Source organism: Ambystoma mexicanum, chromosome 1p (assembly GCF_040938575.1).
Source record: "Ambystoma mexicanum isolate Mex_15411 chromosome 1p, UKY_AmexF1_1, whole genome shotgun sequence".
Taxonomy (NCBI): Eukaryota; Metazoa; Chordata; class Amphibia; order Caudata; family Ambystomatidae; genus Ambystoma; species Ambystoma mexicanum.
The window spans coordinates 676,260,462-676,286,974 of record NC_090921.1 but is presented as its reverse complement, the minus strand read 5'-3'; the positions used below and the strand labels follow the sequence as shown (position 1 = coordinate 676,286,974).

General features: G+C 46.8%; 2 protein-coding genes across 4 annotated transcripts in view; one reads left to right on the top strand and one right to left on the bottom strand.

The window, feature by feature from the left end:
* Nucleotides 1-26,513, top strand: part of CERS2 (ceramide synthase 2) — a 272,224-nt gene that overhangs the window by 86,737 nt on the left and 158,974 nt on the right. The gene's annotated exons all lie outside the window — the stretch shown is intronic.
* On the bottom strand, nucleotides 8,763-11,778 carry ERO1A (endoplasmic reticulum oxidoreductase 1 alpha). The gene has a single exon (XM_069649753.1). The coding sequence runs from the start codon at nucleotides 11,687-11,689 to the stop codon at nucleotides 10,079-10,081; it is 1,611 nt and encodes a 536-aa protein (XP_069505854.1). The 5' UTR covers nucleotides 11,690-11,778; the 3' UTR covers nucleotides 8,763-10,078.

The following is a 26,513-nucleotide window of genomic DNA, read 5'->3' as shown; positions in this document are numbered from 1 at the left end:
TGACAAATCCAGTGAATGTCCGCCGCTGCCACCTCGTCCATCAGACCCGGTCTTTCGTGCACTCTCCACTTCATTCTCCGGACGAATGAGTGCCCCACGAGTCATACCACTGGCCGCACCATCTCCTTTATTAACAAGACGAAAGGAGTATATTAGTATTTTCATGAACCCATTTTTTTGGGTGTGTTTTGTAAACACGAAACAGTCTCTTAACCCTGCAACTATCCCTCATTCAGCACAGGAGATGTGGTCTGATGTATCCTGTATATGCTTGAGAACGCCACCTGCCCAATGCCTTGATTTGCCCCACACCACCCCTATTCTGAATGAATTAATGTGGGGCAAAACCCAAACCCACCTAGTCACGCCACATCCAAGGCTCTCTCTCTCTCGAAGATTTTCCTAAACTGATACATGGAAAGACATGTTGTTCGGGCATGCGTTGTTAAAGTTACCCAGGTCAATCATGCCATCCTGCTCAATCGCCTCCACGACAACCTTGGTATTACTGATCAGGCCCTGGCCTGGTTGACCTCCTTTCTCACTGACCGACCCTCTCTGGTCCAACTGGGGTCTTTCCCCTCTTCTATCTCTCCCTACTTGTGGTGTTCCCAAGGGGTCTAACCTCTCTCCCTGGCTCTTCAACCACTACCTGGCGCCTCTTGCCCACCGCATCGATAGTTTCTGTTCCAATGTTCGATGTTATGTGGATGACACTCCGCTCTTTCAGGCTCCCCTCAGCTACCTCGGCTTCTTCTCTCATACCAGACTGTCTGGTTGCATTTCAGGAATGGTGTGCTGCCAATGATCTCTGCCTTAATGCCAGTAAGACTGAGATCCTCTTCATTGGGACACCCGCTCCCTCCTTTCCTAGCTCTCTGGCCGCCCACTCTGGGCCCTCTTCCTGTGAGGTTAAGAACCTTGGTGTTTACGACTCCACCCTTTCCTTCTCTCCTCACATCTGACGTCTCTAAGAAGTCAAACTATCAGCTGCAACTCTTCAGAGGGATTCTTCTTTTTCTCATTTTCCCCCAGAAGCTCACTGTCTCCAGAGCTCTGGTCCTCATCCCTAGGCTGGACTATTGCAACAGCCTCTTTCTAAATCTTCCTGCCTCTACTCTTCGACCGTTACCGCTTATCCAGAACAGGACTGCAGGACTTGTCCTTGGCCTCAAGCCCAGGAATCGTATCGCTCCAGCTGTGAAATCTCTTCACTCGCTCCCTGTGACTCCAAGGATCAACTTCAAGACGGTCTGCTTCGTCCACAAGGCTTTCTGAGACCGGTCTACCTCCAACTTTCTCTTTTAAAACACCTTCCTTCTCGAGCTCTCCTCTCATCCACCTCCTACTCTGAGGGTCAGACGCTTCTCCAAGCAGAGAGTTGGGGGGCAGATCCATCACCTCGGCCGAGGCCTCCCTCTGGAACAGCCTCCTTGCCTCTCTCAAACTTGAACAGAGCCGCCTCTGGTTCCAGAAGCAACTCTCCTTTTTGCTTTCTCTCTGCCTCTCCCCTGCTGATGCACATGACTACCATGCACACTAGTCATCCTATGAACTCGGGACCAGGCTCCTGCATGTTCAGTTGCCCTTGCACTGCCTCCGGGTTCCCCAGCACTTGAGTGCCTGTATCTGCAACCCTACAGTCCCTTCTCTCTGCACTTGTGAGTTAACTGCACTTCCACTTCTCCCCCCCCCCTGGCACTTCTCCCCCCCCCTGGCACTTCTCCCCCCCGGCACTTCTCCCCTTCCCCACACTTGTGCGATCTAAATGACACAAGTCCTAGTAAGATCGTTCTTTTGACCTCCCTCTGTTTTCACCTACCTTGTCGCGCCTAGAAACACTTGTACAGGCGCACTATAAATGCCATATAATATCAATCCTGAAGGCCCCAAAAAAGCTGTCACAAAGTCTGCCCTGAATAACACTTTCTCCCAGTCATCTCTGTCCATTCCCCCCACCCCCCAATAACTGCACCAGTCATACCAGTTTTTCTGTGTCCTCAGGCCTCCTACTATCTCATCCTGGTGCCGCTGCCCTCCTCCAACCCGCCAATACCTTTTTTTTAAAATAGCAAAATACGAGGATGGCAGGGACCTTCCATTTAACCCTGCAAAGAATCTGATGGCCGCCATCTTTGTTCTTGCTGCCCCCATTGGCACACCCCTAGAGTGCAGGAAACTTGTAGCAGCATTAACTTGTAGCAGCATTTTTCTGGAAGATGTCTAGCAAGCCCTGCCCCATTTCGTCCAAATGCCCTTTCGTATACCCTTTTAGTCTGTCTTCCCTGATACCGATACATTGATCAAGGATGACAATTCCCCAAATTATTAAATCCTGTTTTTGTTCCTTGGACAACCTGTTGTGGCTTTGTCAGCCCAGACATAGTCCTTGCAATAGAACCGGAGAAGGACCTCCCCATGGCAATGATTCTGACGGAAAAATGTAACTGTCCCACAAAGCTCTGCAGCTGCCCTAGTGTCACCTTTCTGGCCTCCAGGCATGTGGATAACGCCCCGCTGAAATCCCTTACTTTGTCATGCAGTAACCAACATTCCCCTGCTTCACTGTCCGTTTCAATGCCCAGTAAACAAAGAAAGGTGGTTGGCGCCTCAGTTTTCTCCACCACAAAGGGGACCCCCCCCATCCTTTTTGCCACCTCTTGAAAGGTTCCCAGTACCCTGGCGCACTCCTTGGTGCCCTTCCTCCCCATGAATAGAAAGTCATCCACGTAATGCAACACCTGTGCCCCAGCGCACTGCTTCTTGAGCATCCACTCCAGGAATGTGCTAAACTTTTCGAACTAGGCACATAAAATAGAGCACCCCAATGGTAAACAATGGTCATAGAATTCGCCCTCTACATGGAACTCCAACATGTGGTAAACCTGCGGGTGCACCAGAGGCAACCTAAAGGGGGCCTCAGTGTCTGCCTAAACTAGCAAAGCCCCATCCTCCATTTTTTTTTTGCAGCCTTGCCACCACAGAATCAAAGGACACATATCTTATTGCACATATGCAAATATCAATGACTTTGTTCACGGACGCCCCGTTTGGAAATTATAAGTTATAAATCAATGTGTACTTCACTGGCTCTTTCTTCAAGACAATCCCCAGAGGAGAACAAAATAACCCCCCTAGCGGTGGAACAGAGAATGGCCCTGCCACCCTCCACCAATTTCACCCCTTTTCCCACCAGTATAACTGGTTGGCTCTGTGCCGATCTCTGGTTCTCAGGCACCGGGTGGGGGGAGGTTGTAACCCCTCTATCGGTATCCTGAAGCCCTGCGAGAAACCATTCACCAGAAAAATCACATCCTCCACCTGGGGGTACCCAGTTGCCCGTGCCCTTATCACCTCCACGCGCACAGGAGAGGTTAGTTCCACTGGTGGCAAGCCGCCCCTCACAACCTTAATTCTGCTCCTTTCCATGCTTGATGCATGACTTCTCCATGCCTTGACATCCTGCAGAATGAACAGACATGCTTGACTTGCAGACTGGCCTAGTGCAGGAAGATTTGTTGTAGGCCCAACATGCCCCTTTATCATCCCCGCTAGCCCAAAAAGGCTGCGCCGGTCATCCCGGCATGAACCCCCTTGTTACTGAATAGACGCGGTGCAGCTTGCCCATAGGTCCATTGCCCTAGTACCCCAATCCAGTGTTGTATTACCAGCCTTGGCACTCCTAAATTGCTCATTTTAACACCAACCCAAGCGCCAAATATACAATCCTAATACATGGTCAACACCAGATGATTATAAAACCATAATTTCCAGCAGAATTACCATGAATATTGAAAAACCCAATTGGCCAGCGACCTCGCCACAACATTTATTTTGTCACTCTTTCCCTCTTTGCATTCCACCACCCTTCCATAATCCAATAGAGAATGTCAATGTTCTTTTCCTTCCGTGTTTTTTCCCTTAGTTTCCATAGGTATGTGCCATGTCAATATTCCCGGGGGTGTCTCTGGCAATGGGGCGGAGGCTTGACCTGCCTGCTGGCCCCCGGCTGCAATGCCCCCATACCCGCTGTCATGGTCCCCTCTGTCAACAACCCCCCGCCTTGTTTTCCCCTTGTGCCTGCTCACCTGGACACTGAATGCTGGTCCTCTGTGGCCACCGACCCCACCCCCAGCGTTCTCACCAGGGCTGGATTAAGAGCCCCTGAGGCCTGTTCACCCTGTGCGCATGCACCTTTGCTGTTGCACCTGCAGACCCGGGGTCCCCCCAACTAGTGACCCCCAAGTTCCAAGCAATGGGCCCCCTTATTTGCATAAAAACGCCAGTGGGCCCCCACCTGAAACCTATACCATGGACCCCATTAGTCCCCACAGCCCGACTGCACCATCCCCCACAGGGACCCGGTAGAACACCAATTCTCATTGCTGTCTGCATCATTACCCCCCCCCCCCTTTCTTCCAGCTCCCAATGCCCACTGCACTGATGGTGTTGCCTACCTCTTGGGGTTGATTGGGTAGCACCATTGTTGGCCCTGCTGTGGGGGGTGGGGGATAGGGTGGTGTTTGAGGCTGTCCTTCCCTCCCCCCCCCCCCCTTTTTTTTTCTTCTTCACTGGAAGGAACGCCGGCCTGGGGGGCACGTTCTTCCCCCATGGCCTCATGTTTGGAGGTTTCACTGCATCACCCTCTACCACCTCAAGCCACCCCACCCTGTACCCCCACCATTTCCTGTGAGGGCCCCCAGCGCAGAGCCCAGTTCATTTCCTTGGAGTAAAGCAATAACCGCTTCTAACGTAGCTGGATCCAAATCCTCAAAAACCCGGTCCTCTTTCGCCCCCCTCTCCCCCCCCCCATTCCCCGGGCCTTGTTGTCATAGTAATTCCGAGATTGCTTCCCCGAGTGTTCCTAATGGCAAGTTCAATGCAAGGCCCTCATGCGGTAGCCGCAATGCTAATGCTTCTCTTCATACCCGGGCCTCGGCAACCATACACTCACTAGCCGCTACGTCTTAATCACAACGCTATGCCTCCTCATAAAACAAAGCCGTCCCTCGGCACCGCGCGTCTCCACTCCAATAGGTAATCTAACGCCTTGCGCCTGCAAAGTCAGACATAGCCTTCCAAATACAGAAGCTGTTGAGTTGTTATAAATGTTCTTCCACTACAGCAACGCCGCCCCTGCACAAAGATCTTCCTTGCGTCAGCTCCTTCCTCGTCTGGGGGAAGCACACCCTAGGCAGAGACAGCAGCTCGGTCGGGCAACATGAAAAGACTCCAAGGCAATTCCGAGAGCTCCAGGCGGGGTGCAGTGCAGGCACAAGGCAGAGAACGCCCGCTCTCCTCATCCCCAGAGGGCTCTATTTAAGCCCCAGGACTGGCGTTTCCCCGTGAAAACTGCTCTGCCGGCCCAACAGTAGTCTAAACCGGCTTCCGTCCGCTCCTTCACCCCTGCTCGCGCCCCCCCCCCCTGCCAGCCCAACTCTGCAACCCTGTAATGGTGGATTTTCCCCTGGATTGCTTCTCCATAACGAGCTTGGAAGATATTATTGAACCAGTGGATTGTAGGATCAGAATCTGCATATTATCACTAGGTGGTGGGCAAAGATTCATGCCTAATGCAGTTATACTGTTACTCACACATAAGTAACTAAGCTTTAGAGTTTTGGTAAGGTGGAGATATATCCTCGGAGCTGGCGCCTGACCTGGAGTAAAGAGTGCTGGCAAAAAGGAGTTAATTCTGTAAAGCATTACCTACCATACCAGGGGGCAAACCTTTTCAATATAAACATTTTGTTCTGTACAATGAGCATTTGTGTCAATTCAATATTGGACTTAGTTTTTAGTTTGGGAAACTTTTTATTCCAGGCATACAGTGCAGCCCACCTTTCAGTAGGACCATGTTGGTGTCCTGTGTAGGGCGCACTTGTTCCAGTTCATGAATGAGGGCTACCTTTCAGTATTGCAGCGTTGGTGGCCTACATGAGTAAACCAGTTTTAAATTGCAGCAAGAGGCCACCGTTGGTGAAGATTACTTTTCAGTGTTGGGTGTACTGGGGGCTGTCCTGTATGAGGTACTTTCATACAGTCAATGGGAGGGACAAACCGAACTGGTACAGGGGATGTCTTTACAAAAACCAAGAGAAAAATCAGGAAAAATCTGTTCTCACATTGCTAAGCAGCATATCTCAGTAAGTCCCAGGTTATGGGTTGCCTATATTCCCCTCGGGCATTTGAGGTTTCTGATCCTTTCTGGTAGACTTTCCTCAAGGTGCAGCCCCTTCTCGACTAATTGTTTGTACAATAGCAACCTTTACCTCAGGATAGATATGCAGATAGGACCCTTCCGCTCATACTTTTCCCACTCAAAGGTCTTTTCTCCCTGGATTTGTACAGTTTATCTGGCCTTCCCATGTTTGTACTCCTGCTGTCTCTAGATCCTGAATTGGCCCAACATATCCAACTTTTCACCGAGCTCAGTGGTTCTCCTTTCCTGGGGTTGGTCCCAACCAGTCTCTGCATCTCTCATCCCAAGCTCCTTTTTCTCTTCACCCCCCTCTCTTGCCATTATCATCCAGCTGTCTTAACACCTCCTTACATGCTAGACTCCAACTTTCTCACTGTTCATCGCACTTGGTCTTGCACCCTCCTTCATTGCACTCCAGAACCCCCTCCTAAAACGAGGGTCTTATATAGGGAGGTGACCCATCCTCATGGGATGGACTTTGGTTGAGGTTCTAGAACTCTATCCCGAAATGAGTGGTTCCCCGTCACTGGTTTTTCTCTTTGAACCTACCTAGACCAAAATGCCTTGAAGGTTGTGGGACCAAGCTTTCATTAAGCCTATCCATCTTATATTACATTCCCAGTCTATTCCTGTCTTATGGCCGTGTGTGGTTGCGGTGCTGGCGTGAGGTGTAATAGGCTAGCTCTGGGGAACTCTGAAAGGGATGTACTCAGGACAGATCCCACAGTGCAGCATCCCTCACTGTGAATACTGGCAAACCTTAATTTAAGTGTATTCAAGTGGTGGGAAGCTATTTAGCAATTCACAAACCTGCTCCGAGGCAAAGGTGTATGGGACTTCTCACAAACCAATACACATCTCTCCATAGACCTGTGTGAGTGCAAGTAGGTTTAGATTAGTAACTAGGTTGCACATGACTTCTGGCTTAACCACTGTCTTGGATGTTTGTTGGGTCGTACAGGAGGTTAACACGTTTCCTAAACCGTACATGATCGAACCTAGGTAGTATTAAAAAAAATGTTCAACCCATTAAGACAGTGAAGATGCCATTTTAAAAAATTAAGATTGTTGCTCTGTCAAAAGAAAACAAATCCCTTCCATGAGTACAACCTCCCAGCTGAGATGCTGATCAACCAGAAGTCAAAGGCTCATCTGAAAAAGAGATCTAAATAGTCATATAAACACTCCCTAGAGGTACGATTGTCTCTCAAACTGTCAGAAGCTAAAAAGAATTGCCAACAAAAATTAAGCACCCTCGTCCACATGGTTTGATCAGCCTTATTTGTTCCTGGCACCCAGCACACCTTTACAAAACCCCTAGGCTGTTCTGAAAGGCAATGGGAACATTATACTCTGCGCCAATACCCTACTAAAAGCTGGATCTGCCAGTTAGCCGCCAGGACTGAAGCAAAACGATAGCCAGAAAACTCAGCTAGGAACCACCACCAAACTTTCCACGAGAGACCTGCAATCTCCACGCTGGCTAACTCTCAGACCACTGCCAACGTAAAGGCATAGCTGCTCCTCCTGGATTATTGCCAAGTGAGGACTTCCACCAACACTTCTTCTAGGCCTAGCTGCTGGCTGTAGAATTACAGTAACTTCATATTCAGGTTTGCACAAACATACCTACTTCTAGGGGACCACTTTGCTATTTTGACCTTTTGATGATCTGCTGGTGTCTCGCTTCAAGCCTCCAACTAGACACCAGGCATGCAATTTCTGAGCTGGGTGTGCACTGGAACAAGTTAGTCTGACGCAGTTCAGAGTTTCAAAAAGGCATTTGTGAGGCAGTGACCGATGTGACAAATTGGGTCCTGCAGCTAACTGCTGTCTATTGCAGCAAGCAATTTTGTTTTCACTGCTTCTTAGGCAGCCAGTTGTGCCCCTAAATTGTTTGCATGTGAAGTAGTATGTCAGACTACTGTGAATGCTAGCATGTATACCAGTTCAAAACGGAGCAGACAATTGGGGCTCCAACACGAATCTCTTCCGTAATATAATAGGTGGAACAATGGATAATGATCTGATGCACATTTCCTTGTAATCTAAATGTGCATTAAGAACAATATATTTTGTTTTCAAATGGCACTACCTTTCAAATTCCACCTGCTGCCATTGGGGGAGCTGAAGTTACCCAACGTATTGGTACTCTTTTTGTTATCTGGCCTTGTCTGTGCAGGCAGTTAACTTAATTCCCTATCTTCTTAGACCACATGCTATGACCCACTGTTACAATGGCATGGTGAATCCCCAATCCTAATGCAAATAAAACTTCAGCTTTGACAACTTCCCTAGTTTTCACTAGGGCTACACCCAATGCACTGCCTTTTTTTTAAATCGTTTTTTTTACAATTGGTGGTGACTTGTGTGCCTACTAACACTGCGCTTAATATTTTGCACCCTGGTCGAACCATGTTGGTTTGTACTTGCTACTCGGATCTATAGATATTTCTGTAGCCCTAACGGGTCTCTTTTAAAGACTTCTACATCAGAGCTGCTGTATATGCTAAACATCCCTTAGTAAGACTACAACACCGGATGTACACCAGAGGCCCAGTTTATCAATTCATTCCTTTTATTAGATCAGCTTTTTTCTGGGCACAGGAATCGGAAAAACCACAGTAAATATCTAAATTATACACAATATACAAATAAATGTGCACAAAATCTGGACAATGTAAAGACATGTATAGTGCAATACTGCAAAGATGACAGATTCTAGGCGCATGTCTGGAACTGCACCATAAAGAAAACATTCATTCTTCCCCCCCAAAGTGGCTTAATACATAACATTCACTGAGTGCAGACACATTGGTCCAATGGATATTGCGTTTCTGCTCAGAGTACTCCAGTTGCTTAATTTATCCCGCCCGGCAGCATCTTCCATTTAAAGAGTTACTCGCTTGACTAGAGATCTGGGCGCTTCTCCTCCCTCTTCAGCTTGTTTTGGTCCCCTGCACACCTTGCAGTGCAAATATTTACTCTCCATATAGCCCAGTAAGACAATCCTACTTGCGTAATGTATTTTCACCCTGGAACGGTATTGTGCACTTTTTCACATTTTGTCATGACAAAGGCGTATCTGTCTAAAAAGAAAAAAAAAACAGTCAACACTGAGCTTGTGGGCATCCCTGTGGCCTTAAACATAGGAACTCTTAAGTTTGCTGCCCAGACTCTAATAGAGAAAAACGTGAGGTGAGGTAAGCTTTGTGGGCCAACTGCAATCTTACTGAATAATGACAGAGCCCACACTGCCAGTCTATTAAGGTCAATAAAATGAGTGCCATGTAATATTTACCAGTGTTTATTTGCATTATACTATGCCATGTCTACTTTAGTGTGTGACATGTCCCTGAAACAAATTTAACTATCCTACAAAAAACATTCAAATCACCCAAGGTCAAAATTGCAAACCGTTCCTCAAACAAATTGAGGCTAGAACATTCTCTTAGTTAAAGAAAATTGGGGGACTTTTTTAAACTGCTCTTTGAAGCAATAGCAGCCTTACTACTACTACCACCCCTCCCCTCTTCTTGGTCCCTTACAAAGAGGGATATCTAGCATTTTGGACCGTCACATTTTGTTATCGCCAAATCATTTTGTTGAACTGGAAAGTATATGTACCAAATGGGAGAGCGTATATGGTCTATTACAAAAAGGAGAAACCGGCTTCTTCTCAAAGTTGTATCCATCTCACTACAGGCACATTGCTATTATTAAGGAGGACCCTAAGCCGCTACCAACATGGCCCTGTGTGGGTGCTTAGAATGGCAGCCTCTTCTCTGGAGCAAACAAAACTAGTTTATTTTCAAAAGTTCATGACCTGTCCAGCTGTAAACAGTAAGAGGGAATCCTGTGTGTCCTCACATACAATCATTGTTCATGCTGCAGAATGTCCCGGAAGCGCTCCAGTTCATACACACTTGTTGCAATCCGCCCAAAAGCATTGAAAAAGGCCACAATCTCTTGGCGGGTGAGTTGGAAGCCATAGGATGGACCACTATCTGGCAAATTTTCAATTTGTTTCTCAGAAAAGAGAATCTTGAGTGCAGTGCCCAGGCCTTGCGTTTGTAGTTTCCCCCACAGGCGACACTTGATACAGCCTACACAATCCATGATGTGTGATATGTTCCGGAAGTGCAGTCTGAATTCCTCCTTCAGTTTTTTTGCCTCCTTTTTGCTCCCGGTGAAGAGAGAGTTCTCATCAAAGTGCAGTGGAAAAGCCCGGGCTGCGTGGAGGACCTGGATCAAAAGTCGCTTTGTCTCCTCATCTACACTGGTGTTGCCAGTGAAGAGGTGGGTACCGGGGCGCTCAAAATATGGCAATACTTTGGAAGCTGCACGCAGCTCGATGAGGTAAAGAAAGTAAAGGTTCTTCAGCCGGCGTGGCCCCTCACCTTTGGTCAGAATGGGGTCAAATCTCTGTTGAAACTCTGCCACATTTGGCCCCCAGGTTGGTGCTGCCCAAGTGTCCCGCAGGAGGTACCTGGCACACAGGTGCACATTGATGCTGGCATGTAGTCCAGAAATGAGTTTATAGAAAGCCCTTTTTTCCACACACAGGCCCTCGAGCCAGCGGTAGAAAGTGTCACCCTCCTCAGCGGAACCACGGTTAGACCCCATTGGGTTCAGGGGTCGCTTTATGGCCTGTGGCTTGAAGCAATTCTCCTCGTAGATGCTGTTCCAGATTTTCCAGGCATCTGGTCCCTTGTAGCCAGTGTAGCGCTCTGGGTTCAGGAGCAGGTCCACGTACTCTGCGTCAGGACAAGTTTCATCGTCTGCCTCGCAAAAACTGTCAGATGAATCATCGTGCCGGGTCCACTGCAGCACGGCTCGTTGGGTTTCGACACTCAAGGACCCATCCACTGCCCCTAGCTGCTTTGCCCGTTCACATTCTGCACCCTGTTGGGATTGACCTCTCTCCGAGTTCAGGGGCTGCTCGTTCTCGCCACCCACCGACCCATTCTCTGTCGCCAACTGATGGGTCCCCTCCCCAGCTGACTGCTTGCCCTCGCCGCCAACCCCCGCCGCCTGGCTTTGTTTGGCACCGGGCGGCCTGTCTACTTCGCATTCCGGTTTGGAGCAGCTAGGGTGCTTATTGGCCATCTCCGAGTACTTGAGGCCGGGCGGCACGGCATTGCCCTCGCAGGGACGCACAGCGCAGTCCCTTAGCCCGCAATGGCTCTCCTGGCGCCAGAAGGGGCACGGCTTCTTGAGGTTGACCCGGTAGTATCGGAAGTAATCGCGCTCCAGGAGCTTCTTCAGCTGAGGGAAGAGCTGGCCGTTATTGAAACCGTCGATCGTTTCCACGTCGCAGGTACAGTCGTCGAGGAAGCCGGTTACTTGACAAAAGCATCTGTGCGCGGCCGAGCCGGGTGGTTGGGGATCCGATGGAGCCCCGGCGTGGAGGCTACACAACAGCGCCGCGGTGAAGACCCAGAATCTTCTCTTCCTCAGAACTCGCACACCGCTCGCCGCCGGCATGTTTACAGAGCCGGAAGACGGTTCTCCATTGAGAAGCTTCCGCTTCGCACAAATGTAAAGCTCCAGAAAGTGACGTGTCCCAGCGATGGCCACGCCCTCCCTTTTAGACGCACCGCAAAGATCCCGCCTTCCCCGTGCAGCACCGCCTATAAGGCCACGCCCTCCACAGAAGCGAGAGCCGCCCTCGTCAGTGACAGGCGTCGTACCCTGTACGCCAGTGGCACGTAAACTCCACCCACATCTCACCGACAGAACTTCAATACCGCCTCATTGTTTGAAGTGCCTGTAGGCTCCGCCCCCTTCGCTAGCGAATGGTGACTCCTAGTCTTTGCATTGGCAGCGCAGAGCAGAGGACGTGAATACGTGCCACTCTGCGCACGCGACTGTCGTGCAGCAGTGCACATTGCTCAAAGGTTTCGTCCAAGCTTCCGTTTGGCGGGTCGGGGTTGGGGGTGGTATTAAAGCATTTTTTTTCTAATAGGTGCTTTGAGGCCTGGTTCTAATCCTATTTTGAGAGTGAATTTTAATGTATTAAAGTAGAGGTTTTCTTTACCACCGTTTTGATAGGCCCATCTATGAAATCTATGTAATATTTTAATTGCCAACATTCGTTAAGCCGCCGCCTTTATAGACCTAGAGCTATACGTTTTAGTTACCCCTTAGAGGCTATGCTGATCGTCTTATTTAATGAGTCCAAGTTGCATTATGGGGTTTGTAGTCATACATTCATAACTAAAAAAAAAAAGCAAATCTACAAGTGTCAGATTGCAAGCAGTACAACTTCGGCAATGAGCTTCTCGAACATAGGATGACTTGAGATCCACTCGTCAGTCCCATTCATTGATGGCACAGAATCCCGCCCATTGGATAGCATTTTGAAAAAAATAGCCACTTCTAAAATCATTTGGTGGGCGTATCTGACTTTACACCGCATCATGTTATGACTCTTACCCAGTCCCAGTCTGAGGGCACCCAGCGTTTATATTTTTGCAATCGCCGTAACTGGGAATTTTCACCCTCCCAACATGATACCTATTGACACTTGATCTCGCTTTTCATTTCTTTTTTTCTACATCTTTGAGGTGTTTGTGCCACGTCTGCCTTTGAGCACAATATTCGGGCTATAGCAGCCATAGGCCCTATTCTTGCTCCGGCGTCATTTTATGACCAATAGGTTACATCTAAGAAAATAAAGCAAGTACACGTTGTTAATGTTTAATAATTAGTGATTTAGAGTCTCATCTGAGAATCTCGTTACGCAAAAATGTAAATGTGGGGGGGCCGAGAGGGATTTAGACATCGATATTTTCAAGTACATCTCTCGCCTCCCTATGTTAGAGGTGTATGCATGTATTCTACACCCATTTGCATGGTAAACCTCCTTACCACTCTCGTGTTACAGCTTTAATTGGTGCCTAGACTGCTGAATTTAGATCCAGCTGATCGTAATTGACCCACTCCACCAAGCATCTCCTCTTCTATGTTTTGATTGTCATTGTGATGCCCCTACAATCAGAAAATGCTTCAGAACCCTGCCCCACAGCTATGTTGTTTTTTCTTTTTTTTTTTTTTTTTTTTTTTTTTTAAATTTATTTTTATTTATTTCCTCCTCCATCTTCGTTGACTGTCACTGGTTTCTATACTCCCTCCACCCCTCCCACTCCCCTCAAGAGCATGTAACCAGCTCTTCTTCCTGTCCAGACCCAAGGAAAGACTGTTGGTCTTGTCTGGCCCCATCCTCTCGCTGCAAGTTCCTGTCTGTGCTTGTGGTTTCTTCGGGGACTCATTCTCCGTGGTAGAGCCCTCTTCCGCAGGATGTCACTTGGTTAATCCAGCGCACTACGAATCGCCTCTCAAACGCTCGGCAAGCTTTTAGAGATGTTTGTGCTTTTCTGTTCCCTCGACAAGGTCTAGTTTAGGCCCCTAGCCGGAGCCCTGTTCTAGATTAGGCGTTGTCACCCAGACAGCTGCCATTGGGCAAGTGGTGAGATTGTGTGTTATGCTGAGACTCAATTTAGTAACCGTTTTTATATAAAGAGCACTTCACTTATACATTCACTTTCATTTTCCTGTAAATCCCTTATGATCTCGTCAATCGAACGCAGATGCTGCTGTGCGGATAGCACTCCTCGTCTTGTGGTTTTACATGACCTGTTTTTATCAAGCGGCATAAAGTGCCAAGGGGGCAACTATTGCGCAGGGTACACACCTGCTATCTGCTTAAAGCACCCAACGTGTAACGTAAGCGAATATAGCACTAATTCCGATTTTTCGCCTGCCAGGAAACCGACATGTCTAAACACTGTACAACTATGAGAGCCAGGTTCTCTTTGCTCCCTGTACTTTGCAAATATTCTTGGCGTTGTTGGGGTGCCTGAGATGTTTTTCCTTAGCTATGCTCCCTTCCCAAGCCTGGTATAGTTTGCACGGACACTGTTTTCTTGTGGCAGAATCTCTGTTTATAGCCTCCTGAACCTAATCTACGTTTTGTTTTTTGGGGAGTGGGCGATTGATATATTACCTTATAGTCCCCAGGTGGAGTAAGTGGGGTGCTTGCTGTGGGATGACCAGGTTCTGAAATAGTTCCCTTTCTGCAGCATCAGTTGAGCGTTAAGTGAATTATGGTTAGAGTGTTGAGGTTTGTAGTGGTTGCAGGTCAACAGGTGTGTTTTCAGGGTGCCCCCCAACACTTTAGATTGGATTGAATTTGGAAGCTTTGGGTTAATAATGTGTGGTATGAAAGTGGTTTAGTTGGATAGCACTTGGTAGATGGATGCCCTGGTTAATAAACTTTGAAGGTGGGCTTCTTTATGTAGTAAACTCTGCGAAACATTCTTGCCCCTATTTTGTGCATCAGAGAATATTTGATTGTGGAAGATGTGAGACAATCTGCTCTACGGGATGGGGTTTCCACATTCAGATCCTTGCATTTGTTAATGCCTCTGATCCACTTTATAGCGGGATAGTGCTTGCCGGCCTCTGGGTTTGCTTGGTTGTGAGCCAAAAGCATGGGTAGGCTTTTACTAGTGGCGGGGGGGAGGGGGCGCGGGCAAAGGAGTACTAGCTAGAACCCGCCATGGGGCCTGACTTGAGTCTAGTACCCAGACATGAACTGAGATGGAAAAAGATGCATACCTTGCTGTCTGCCTACCCACCCTCCACACAAAACCCCCATATCAGTCACCCTGCCTCCTCAACCCCCACAACAAAAAACAAATACCTACTATCTTCCTCCTAGCCACCACAAAACAAATGCATATGTGATGCATCCCAATGTTGAAAGATATGGCAATCTGAGATGCATTATTTGTCCAGGAGACCACATTTTCTGCACAGAAGACACTTGCCCACATCTTTCATCGTTACCTGATATAAATGTGTCGATGTATGGTTTTAAGGCGCTAGAATGGTGCTTTTGTTTCCTAAAGATGACCTAAAAATACACATCACAATATAAACCAAGCTGACGAATACATACAATCTTACACTATGCAAACCTCTTTAATTGCACAATCCTGAATCGAACTCGATAAGTACTAGAGTGCAAAGTAATGTTAGTCTAAATAATTCCATGTGCTTTGCAACTGTACCTGCAAGGACCTGGACACACAACAACAAAAATGTTACTTGGGGTCATTGTTTCTTACAGGCCTGGTGCTGGGTATTGTGAACAACCTCTGGTGGGCTTGAACCACAGGGAGCTATCTTCAATCTTTCAGCATGCACACGTTGGAAGAAGAGGTAGCTGCCATATGTCGGGGATAGTGGGAGAACAAGGACAAAAACTAAAGGCCTTGTGACAGGTGGGAAGCCTAATTTCTAGGCAAGCATCCTCTTGCCCAAGACAAGTGTGACTTACGTCCTCGTGCACAAACTGGGTAATACATGGATATACTATGACCACTACCTACAGCCCGGGTGGAGAATAGGAGAAATTGCCCTTTCTGGCAAATCCTCTTGCCCAGCAATCAGTTGTGCCTTTCCATTATAAAAGAAGTATAGCTTTTAAGTGACCATGTGCTAATTAAGGAATACTTTAAGCTTGTTGAGTGCAGAATATAACTTATCAATATTTGTATTCTCTTAATGTAATGCTTTATATGCAAGTGGGGCTTTTTGTGTATTACACATTGTACAGAGTTGCTTCTCAGTGATCCCAATAATGCAGCCAAATTCATGTAGTGATTTACCTAGGATTGTATAGATTGGGCAAGTGTAGAAGGCACGTTTTCTAGTTGTACAGTATGTGAATTTGTGTTTCAGACCACACATGCTCCCAGGGCATCTTTTGCACCAATATGCAATTCCTGATCAACTATTCTGTGCAAGTAGATGATTGCATGCAGTTCATTTAACTGTCACTGGGTGGTAGTGTCACTTTAATTTACTCTGTGAATTTAACAGAGATGAGATGAGGTGATTTTGGCTTGGCTCTTCTTTCACTAAGGCACTTGAGCTGAACCAGAGCCAGGGATTTTACACTAAATGGCTTAATCTAGCTCACACCTCCATACCTCTAGTTTTTACAGAGACCATACAAGCTGGCATGACAATGTGCCCATGCAGACTTGTTTTCTGCACACCATAGACCAGGTAAAAGATATCTGGTGTCTTTGCACTGGCTAATCATGCTCCTGGGCTTATACTAGATATCATTTTTTTGAAATTAAGCTTGTGGTAAAAGACAACAGAGTGAGGATCTATGTGATCGGTGCACCGCCTGTAATTCCTCTGCCGAAAATGTTGAATACAATTACGGCTTGACGCAGTGATCAGATCACTTTTGCCTGCATGCCTCGGCCCGCAATCCTCCAACCCGCACCCACCCCAAACCCACTTACCTTTACTGTGGCGCACTTCTGTGTGCGCCGCCGACTGCCTTGTACCCCTGTGGTGTCAATTCCTCCCACATACATGTGGCGGTGCTGAAACTGCTGGCTCCTCTTTTTTTTATTTTTTTTTTTTTGCCCTTCCATGTGCTGCTTACCGTAATGGTAAGCCGGGGACACCCCTGCTCCGCTTGGGGCCAGTAATGGGAGTCGGCATACTGTGTAGGGGGAAAGTAACGGTTTTGTATGTTTCCCAGAGGGATGAGCTACTGGAACAATCCAATTGGGGGAAGCTGGATCTGATCATCAGAAGCCTGGAAGAAGTGACTGGTCGAGGTTCCACTGGGTTAAGCTACTGCTGACCACAGTGGAGGGATTCAGCAGGGTTACAGATTGGAGAAAACTAATCTGGGCATGAAGGTGATACTGTGCAACAAAGCGGCTCAGCTGGCACAGAGAAGACATACGAATTGGCAGAGTAATAAAAGTGAGAGACAGAAAAGAGGGTTTCCGACCAGTTAAGGTGAATCGGACCTGAGCTGGCAGTTGGAAAGTAAGTCTTTGTATTATGTTTATTACTAATGTTCTGCTTCAGCAAACACGAACTTAAAGATTTTTATATCATTCATGCCCAAAAAATGTAAAATGCAATAAGTAACGGGTTTGAGTTTTGCTTTCCGTTTCCTCCCCCCTGCTGCAAGACCGGTCTTGTATTCTGAACTCTGTGAGCAACCTCCTTATGTTGAGCAGCTGCTGGTCCTATGGGCCCTGCAGTTGTGCAGATGACTCTACATGTAGGCTAGAGAGTTGCACAGTGGGAACCGCCAGTAAGCTCCACAGTAGAGCAGTGTGCTTTTTCTATGGGTTCCAGTTGAGAAGGGCCTGTGCTAGTGGGCTTTACAGTTAGCAGTGGATGCAATGCAACTGGACCTTCAATGGAGTAGTGGGTTTTCTGTCCATGGGCTCTATATATGGATAGCGAATCCTCTGTCTGTGGGCGATATCAGGAATTGCCAGGAAATATATTGAATAACCTCACAATAGAATGAGTTCAGTTTGTTATAAGGACTTTTTGACAGTGCGAACCACGAAAAAGGCTGCATTTAGAGCAAATACTTGAGATCCGAATGGTAAACTGGGGATTCCTCTATTACGTTATTTAACAATCCATGTTAGTGCACATTAGTATAGTGCATAGTGCACCTACCCTCTCAGCACTGCTCTAAGGGGTAGACCGCAATCTACAGCCTGCTGTATTGGCAATAGCCTTTTTAGTTTGGGTTGTTAGGTGGTGCATGCGCTTTTTATAAGCCAAAACTATTGCATTAGAGTACAGATGGGGAGAAATGGCTTATGAAGAGGGACACAGCTTTTAGGTGTTTGGTTATTTGCCCACCCATTGACTTCCCATGGCCATGCTAACCCTATGGCATTCTCACCCAGTTCCTGCCCCGCCCAAACACCTCTTCATGGGTACTCTTTGAGCTCACTCTAATCAAGCCTTAACATCAAGTGCCTGCCAGTAGGTTTTTTTTAAGCAGTCTTTTGATAGTTAATGACTTACATGGAGCGGAAAAACGTGGTACAGGTGTAATGCAAATGCCATCGCCAATGACCCAAATGTCAAGTCACCAAGGTAGGTTCTGCTTAACTCTGAGCTTTCTGAAGGCTGTGGACAAGACAGTAAGTACCACCATTGCAGGTGATGAGCCCCATCTAATATTAGAGGATCAGTCATTAAGCGCAAAAAGCCTCTTATTTTGGACTGTAATGTGAGAAAGTTAGTTGAACAGGCTGGAATGATCCACCATATGGGATGCTGCTGAGAAATCTAATAGATTTACTGTGATTGGCCCACCTTGACACCATGACCGATTCCGTCCCTCTGCTGTGCTTAAAATTAACATGGCAAATGCACGTGAGCCGGTTTGGTTAGCAATTGAAAGGGTTGGATGTTATCCATTTAATTTGAATAACATCTACTCAATGGGGAAAATGCTGAATATAAAGGGCACATTTCACACTTCTAACGTGACTAGAGAAGTTCTTACCTTGTGGTTGGTTAACTCTGATAGGAGCTTGTATCTACATTTTAAAGCCTCTCTTTGGCATAATGCAGGTCAAAGTATTAACAGGTGTAGTTGGATCGCAAAAGGGGTTCTTGAGGTAGGGGATGTATTGCGGGATGGGCAGATGATACCTTGTGCAGTATTACAGCGTATGTTCGGTTTAAGTAACAGGGAGATGGGTAGATTTAGGGATCTCAAATCCCTTTTATTACAGACGCTGGCCATGTTATCTGTCCTAATAGGGAGTGAGCCGAATGGATATGCTATATTTGCATCATCGCCATGCATGGTATCCACATAGCTCAACTTTCTGCCTATCGATCCTTTCATTGTTGAATCTTAGCAAAAATTAAATGGGATGTGAGAGGAAGATTTTGGATGTGAAATTACAGATCGAGAATAGGGGCCGATACTGCAGGAATGCTTCAGAAGTAAATTGGGTTTCAATTTGAGACTCTTACATCAGAACATTTAGGGACGCTTATACTGGACTCCAGTGCATGGTTTGAATTTGATGGATAGTGACACTAGTTGGGGGATGTGAAAAAGAGAGGCGCACCCATGTACATATGTTGTGGAATTGTTCTAGGTCAAAATATACACACAATATTATCTATCAACATTCCTAGAATGCCTTTTCAAACTCTTGGAAGTTGTGGGATTGCTAAACAATATAGTCAGAGGATTGATAAAGTACTGGTAGTCGCGACAAAGCAGATCCTGAAGTTGTTCAAAACGAGGAAAAAACAGGGAACTGGGCAAGCGATGTGCATATTTCAGACTTTGTGAACGTTTTGTTTCGTAAACTGAATCGGGAAGAACATGATTTAGAACTCTGGATGCCCTTTAATAGTTTAAGTTCTATTACATTGCATTAAGAGCCAGTTGGTGGAAGGAATTCTGGGTAGTGAGACTGTTGATCTTTATTGTATTGTATACGTGTATGTGTGTGTAATGTCCTTTTTTTGGTTGTTGTTTTTTTGTGCATTCTGTTGAGTTTATAACTGGGATAAGCATGTTTGGAAAAAGGTTGTGTTGTATTACTTTCCTTGTACTATACAATCAATTTCTTAGGATTTTTTAGATGTATTAATATATTCATTGGTTAATGTTGGGGGTAATTTTAATCCCAGTGTTTCACTATTCACTGTATTCAATGTTTGAATTGATTGTTTTTATTGTAAAACGTGTACATAAAGAGAAACATTTTTTTTACTTGGCCGCGTTTGAAATATGCTTGCCACATTAAAGGTTGGAGTTAATGTTGCCCGTTTGGAAATAAGGTTTGAAACTTTTGCTAACACTCCTCTAAAACAGTGTTTTTAATACATTTTGTTTACCTTGCTGTCATGGTTTAGCAAGGGCATGGGTGATGGTATAGTAGCAAAAAGGTCCAAGGCTCAGTTGGTGGTTAAAAGGCAACTACTAATAGTTTGCACAGTAGGGATTGCCATCCTGGAGGGAGATATTTGAGATATCGTGGGACAGGAAGTAGTCGCTCTTCAACCCTTTTCCAAAGCAAACATTATTTTTAGACATCTACTATAAAAATATTTGAAACACTTGTGTACAGGTGTGTTATAAATGACTTATCATATCCCTTCGGGTGCGAATCTCTGCTGTGCGGTTATTTCCTCAATTTTTTGGCTTCTACCCACCCCCGACCCCTCTACGGGCCTCGGAGGAAGGCGAACACAAACAAATCCAAAACGAAGTGAAACAATTAAGACTTGTTGCAAAGCAAACCTTTGTTTGCTTTTCTGTGAACTGGAATTAATTATTGTTCCTGATGCCGGCATCCAGGCAAAAAATAAACTCGATGAATCGTCCTCTCATCTGTACTAGTTGTGAAACGGAACTAGCCACATCCTTGTGGTCGTCTGAACAATGCGCCTTCATACCTATACTATATCTGTAACAAGTGCTTAAGTGGAGTGACTTTTTTTTATCTATATAGCGATATGAACTATGCAAGCATATATACTGTGCTTGCTCTGTTGCCATACTGTGCAACCATACAGTCATGTTGACACATGCCATATGGCTAGCCCGTTGCCATTCTAGGGCATCCTTACACGGAAGGCGGTGATCCAGGGTGCTATTAGCACCCTGGACCATGCCGGTAAATTACGGGCACCGCCTTGGCAGAAAGGGGATTCACCGCCCCATTCCAAGGTTGGTGGGGCGGTAAATCCCCCTTCCGCCATTGCCCTTCCCCATTCCCATTTCTGCCCCATAGGGCTCTATGGGAATGGGGAAGGCTCTAATTACGGCACCGCAATTTTGCGGTGCCGTAATTAGCTCCGAGGTCCCTTAGCGGGTTGGTTTTTAACGCCTGCAAAAAGCAGGCGTTAAAGCACCAACCCGCTAAGGGACCTCGTAGTAAGGCGGCAATGGTTAACGGTCACCGTTACCATTAACGGTGGCCGCTAACCATTACCGCCTTCCGTGTAATGAGGCCCTAACTGTACAATTAAACGGATTGTGACTTGACTTGCTGTGTAACTGTACTCTGTATTTGTATTCTCCATAGAGATTCGCTGCCAATAGGAAGAGATTTGTGCACTATTTAAAGAAAGACGTTTTACTGTGTTGCGGGCACAGACCCCTTGTTTCGTACCGAAAGTGTCTACCTTTTGGAGAGACAACTTGCCTTTCTAAGGCGAGCCCTGTTCCTTTTCTGCTGGTGTGATCGGACCTGAGATAATAATATGCAACTATCTAGCACTGGAACTATAGGAACCATCATTGACCATGTTCCTTCTCTGTAAAGCAGACCAAGTTAAAGCAGCTTTGGTAGAACTCCACTGGCTCCCAGTGGCGGCAAGGATTGCATTTACGGTTCTGCACTTTACACAACCTATTGAAGAAAACGATTGGGTCACCCTCAAAACTGGACCACAGTACATCCCAGTTGGAAAATGCACACCTGATCAATCCGGGATGGTTACCAGACATTTGATTGAAAAAAATTGGTCGACTGGACAAATGGTCGAACCAATTTGGTCGAAAAGCAAATGGTCGAATTTTTAATTTATTTATTTTTACCCCATTTCTTTGTGGGGGGGGGGGGTCCCCCCAACCCCCCCTTTTAAAAAAAAAAAAACCCTTTTTTCCCTAAACTACAACCGTAAAAATATAATATATATATATATATATTAAAAAAAATTCAACCATTTGGTTTTCGACGAAATTACGTCGACCAAATGTCCTGTCGACCAATTGTTTTCGATGAAATGTCCGGACACCATCCGGGATCATTCAAGCAGCTTGAAAGTGGAGACCGCGCTCTGGGAGTAAAAGTAACGAGGCTCTGAAATACCCTCGATCCTAGTTTAAGGCTGGAACACAACTATGTGCAATTCAGAAAGCTCTGAGTAATATATCTGGTCGCTTTCCACACTGTAAACTGTTTCCCCTAGCACCCAGAAGTGAAATAACGTTTGCATGCTGCATTGATAATACTCATTAATAATGAACTGCTATTGAATGCAAAATCATCTATGCGCTAGGCACAGGAGAGAAGACTTGCATGGTTACTCATTATGTCATCCTTCAAAGGTTTTGGGCTTTAACTTCGATGATCCACTTGTACCGGCAATCCGAGGTGAGTGGAAGTGTCCCGTGAGCCATCCGACCCCATTTTTAACATATAGAAGGTCCCCCAAGGCCCTGCTTAGCCCGCTGCTGCCCGCTCTCCCTCCCGCATCCCTTTCTGGTTTGTGAGCCCGCCCTCCTCCATCCCCACCCATCGTGCCGTGATTGGGCCGTGTAGTGTTGTTCTCCCCATCCCAACGCTCGTTGCAGGCCCCCCCAGGCCACCTCGAGCCCGTGTCTTCCCCTCCATCCCTCCCCACTTCCTCTTCCAGTCCCCTCGGGGCCCCCCCTCCCACCCCTCAGGCCACCTCCCAGCCCGCCCCGCACTCTGATTGGGCCATCCGCTCTGCCTTCCGGGTCTAGCGGCCAGCCCCTTCCTGGTACCACCCACCCCCCGCCTCCTGCCCCGCCCATCCCTCCCTTCATCACCAGTCCTCCCAGGGCAGCCCCCGCCCGGCAGCCCCAGCGGCTAAGGGCCCCGAGGCCAAGGGCGACTCCAACAGAGGCGACTCCAGGGAGTGTCAGCAGGTGTCCGCAGGGGACGCCAAGGAAGCCAACAGACACCAGGCACCGACAAAACTGTAAGTGCTGGCTTCGGTGGGACGTAGAGCAATTACTCTGCTCCTGAAAGCTCCTGCCACTCTAACCTACCTTTCAATAGCCTGCAGTCTAATGATAACTAGTACAGTAACCCGAGAGAACCACACAAATTAGCCTGCGCCACCTCTGAGCAGAAGTGTGAATGTTAGCATATGCCACACTTGATGGAATCTCTAATAGCCTCTCTTTGAAAGCAAATCTAGAAGTGTATCTGTCCGCGAAAGTTGATTTTGAAGTACTTTAGAAGCTGAATTCAGACGTATACACAATTGCATTTAGAAGTTGTGACCAATAGCCTGTCTGAGAAAGTTGAACCCAATTGCATTCAGGAGTGTACCCAACTGTATTTAGAAGTAGCTCCCAAGTGCACTTATAAGCTGTGACCAATAGCCTCTCTGAGAAAGTTAAATTCAAATTGCACCCAGTTCATTAGAGGTGTGCCCAATTTGCCTCTCTGTAAAAAGTTGAATTTAGAAGTGTGCCCAATTTGCCTCTCTGTGAAAAGTTGAATTAAGAAGTTCATTTAGAAGTGTGCCCAAGTTGCCTCTCTGTGAAAAGTTGAATTAAGAAGTTCATTTAGAAGTGTGCCCAATAGCCTCTATGTGAAAGTTGAATTTAGAAGTGCATTTAGAAGTGAATAGAACGCGAGAAGTCCATTTAGATGTGTGCCCAATTGCCCTCTCTGTGAAAAGTTGAATTAAGAAGTTCATTTAGAAGTGTGCCCAATTTCCCTCTCTATGAAATGTTGAATTAAGAAGTGCATTTAGAAATGTGCCCAACAGCTTCGCTGAATCTAGAAGTGTGCCCAATAGCCGCGCTGTAAATTTAGAAGTGTGCCCAATTGCCTCTCTGTGAAAGTTGATTTTAAAAGTGCACTTAGAAGTCTTCCCAATAGCCTCGCTGTGAACTTAGAAGTGTACCCATTTGCCTCTCTCTGAAAAGTTGAATTTAAAAGTGCTCTTAGAAGTGTGCCCAATTGCCTCGCTAAATCTAGAAGTGTGCCCAATTGCCTCTCTGTGCATTTAGAAATGTACCCAAGTCCCTACCTGTAAAAAGTTGAATTAAGAAGTGCATTTAGAAGTGTGCCCAATAGCCTCCCTGTGGAAAGTCAAAAGTAGAAGTGTACCCAATAGACTAATTGTGAATTTAGAAGTGTGCCCAACAGCCTCTCTGTGAAAAGTTGAATTAAGAAGCTCATTTTAGAAGTGTGCACAATAGCCTCTATATGAAAGTTGAATTCAGAAGTGCATTTAGAAGTTGCATTTAGAAGTGAACAGAACGCGAGAAGTCCGTTTAGTTGTGTGCCCAACTTGCCTCTCTGTGAAAGTTGAATTTAGAAAGTTACCCACCCCGAAAGTTACATTTAGAAGTGTGCCCAATAGCCTGTCTATACATCTATAAGTGGACCCAATTGACTATCGGTGATAGTTGAATTTAGAAGTGTGCTCAACAACCTCTCTGTGAAACTCAGATTTAGAAATAACCAACAGTATAGCTGTGTAATGTAGAATCTGAATCGGTGTCTAATAATCTACAAAGTTGATTTATATCCATGCCTAATACCCTCCCTGCATAAAGATGAATTGAAAGAAGTCCACCACCACCGTGCTCTATTCAATCCTATTAGTATAACTAAAAACATAGTTGTGTAATATAGAATCTAAATCTGTGCCCAACAACCTTGCTGTGAAACTCTGATTTAGAAATAACTAACAGCATAGCTATGTAATGTAGAATCTAAAACAGTGACTAATAATCTAACTACAAAGTTGATTTAGATCCATGCCTAATACCCTCCTTGTATAAAGGTGATTTGAAAGAAGTCCACCACTACCGTGCCCTATTCAATCCCAACAGTATAACTAACAGTATATCTGTGTAATATAGAATCCAAAACTGTGACTAATAATCTAATTCCCCCTCTAAGCAAATTGAATCTAGAGGCTGACCGAATATCTCCTCTGTGTACAGGTGAACTTAGAAGTGTACCCAATAAACTAAAATCACCTCTGTTTACTATTCTATCTAGAAAACCACCAAGTCTAGTATCATCTTCAAGCAATTGAAGCTTAAGGTGTGCCTAAAAGCGTGTCACCACCACCGCGCCTCAGAACCACAATCAGAAAGCCCTCCTAAATCAACCTAAAAGCTCGCACCAATCATGAGTGCACCCACTCCTCAAGAGTCAGCCAGAAACGAACCCCGTGGACCACCCCCACTCTCCGATCTGTCTTCCCTCCCTGCCTTTCCCCTCTCCAAACACCAAGCCAGGGGGGCACAATGGCGAGCCACTCACCCCAAGACCACTCATCCCCTGAACTCCACCCCCGACCCACCAGCATTACCCATACCCACTCCCCTCACTATAATTCCTGGCACACCCCACCCTGCATTCTCCCACCCTCCCCCCATACCCCTGCCACCCTGCCCCCCCGACCACACCCTTTCCCCTCCCTAAAAACTGCACGCCTAGCCCTAGCAAGAACTGAAGCTGCATCCCTCTCCCCCTCCGACCCCCCTACTCTCTCCCACACACCAGTCACAGCAAAGAAGCTAAGGAGGAAACGTTCCTTGTCCCCTTCAATCTCTCAGCACTCCTCACCTCCCTTGTCTCGACCCATCACCTCTATCCCGCAATCTCCTCCTTCCCCCATGGCTTCTCCCTGCACGAAACCCCTCTCCCTCGATTTCACATCACCTGCAACTGAAACCCCCTACCGCCAACACCCCTCCTTCAAATCCCTCAACCCAAACCCGATCATCCTATCACACGCAGCCTTCCAACCCCACGCGAAGCCTGCCAACCTCTCCGCTCGCCCACTATTCCCATCTATCATCACCCACCCTACCCCCCTCCGTCCACACTCTTCTCCACCGCCCCATCCCGCTCCAGCACCAAGACCATCCTTGACTGCCGATGTGAACTGCAGCCTATTTAACGCCCGATCTGTGGCAAAAAACAGACATTGCATCTTTGATCTCCTCGCCTCAATCAAACCAGACCTAGTTTTCATTACTGAAACCTGGTTCTCTGACGACTTCGGCCCAATCGCTAATGAAGCCTTCCCGCCCGACTACTCCCTCATCCCACTGAACCGTCCGTCCAGGGGAGGGGGGATAGCATTCGTCTTCAAATCTCTCTTCCGCGCCTCAATCATCGACAAAGCAACTCTCCATGCCATCCTGCGAATCTCTCCTCGTTAAACTATCCCTCTCCCCGTCGCTCTCACACACCTTCCTAATAATCTACAGGCCCCCTGGCTACGATAGACACTTCGCAAACAACCTTTGTGATTCTATTGCCACCCTCCAACTAAACCATCCCAACCTCATCCTTCTTGGAGACTTCAACATATGGCTCGACATCCCCACCAACCGTATGACATACTCCCTGGTTGACGGTTTAGATGCAATTAATCTCCAACCCCACATAAACGGCCCGACTCACTATAAAGGACACACCCTTGATGCCATCTTTAGCTCCAACTCCCTGACCCATCTAATGCCGCCCACCCCTGTCATCTGGTCCGATCACTTCATTCTCTCGTTCGCCATCCACTCACCCGAACCCCTTCCCGTACTCGCATCTGAACCTCCAAACATACGCAAATGCTGGAAGAAACTAATAATCATCCCAGACCTAGCCGAGGCACTCCTCCAGTCTCCTCCACCTACCTGCTATCTCAACAACCAACTAACCCCTGAGGCCTTTGATTCATGGCTCAACGC

What these genes read in the sequence shown, in the direction of transcription:
- ERO1A (XM_069649753.1), bottom strand. Translation starts at nt 11,689, where the DNA reads ATGCCGGCGGCGAGCGGTGTGCGAGTTCTGAGGAAGAGAAGATTCTGG.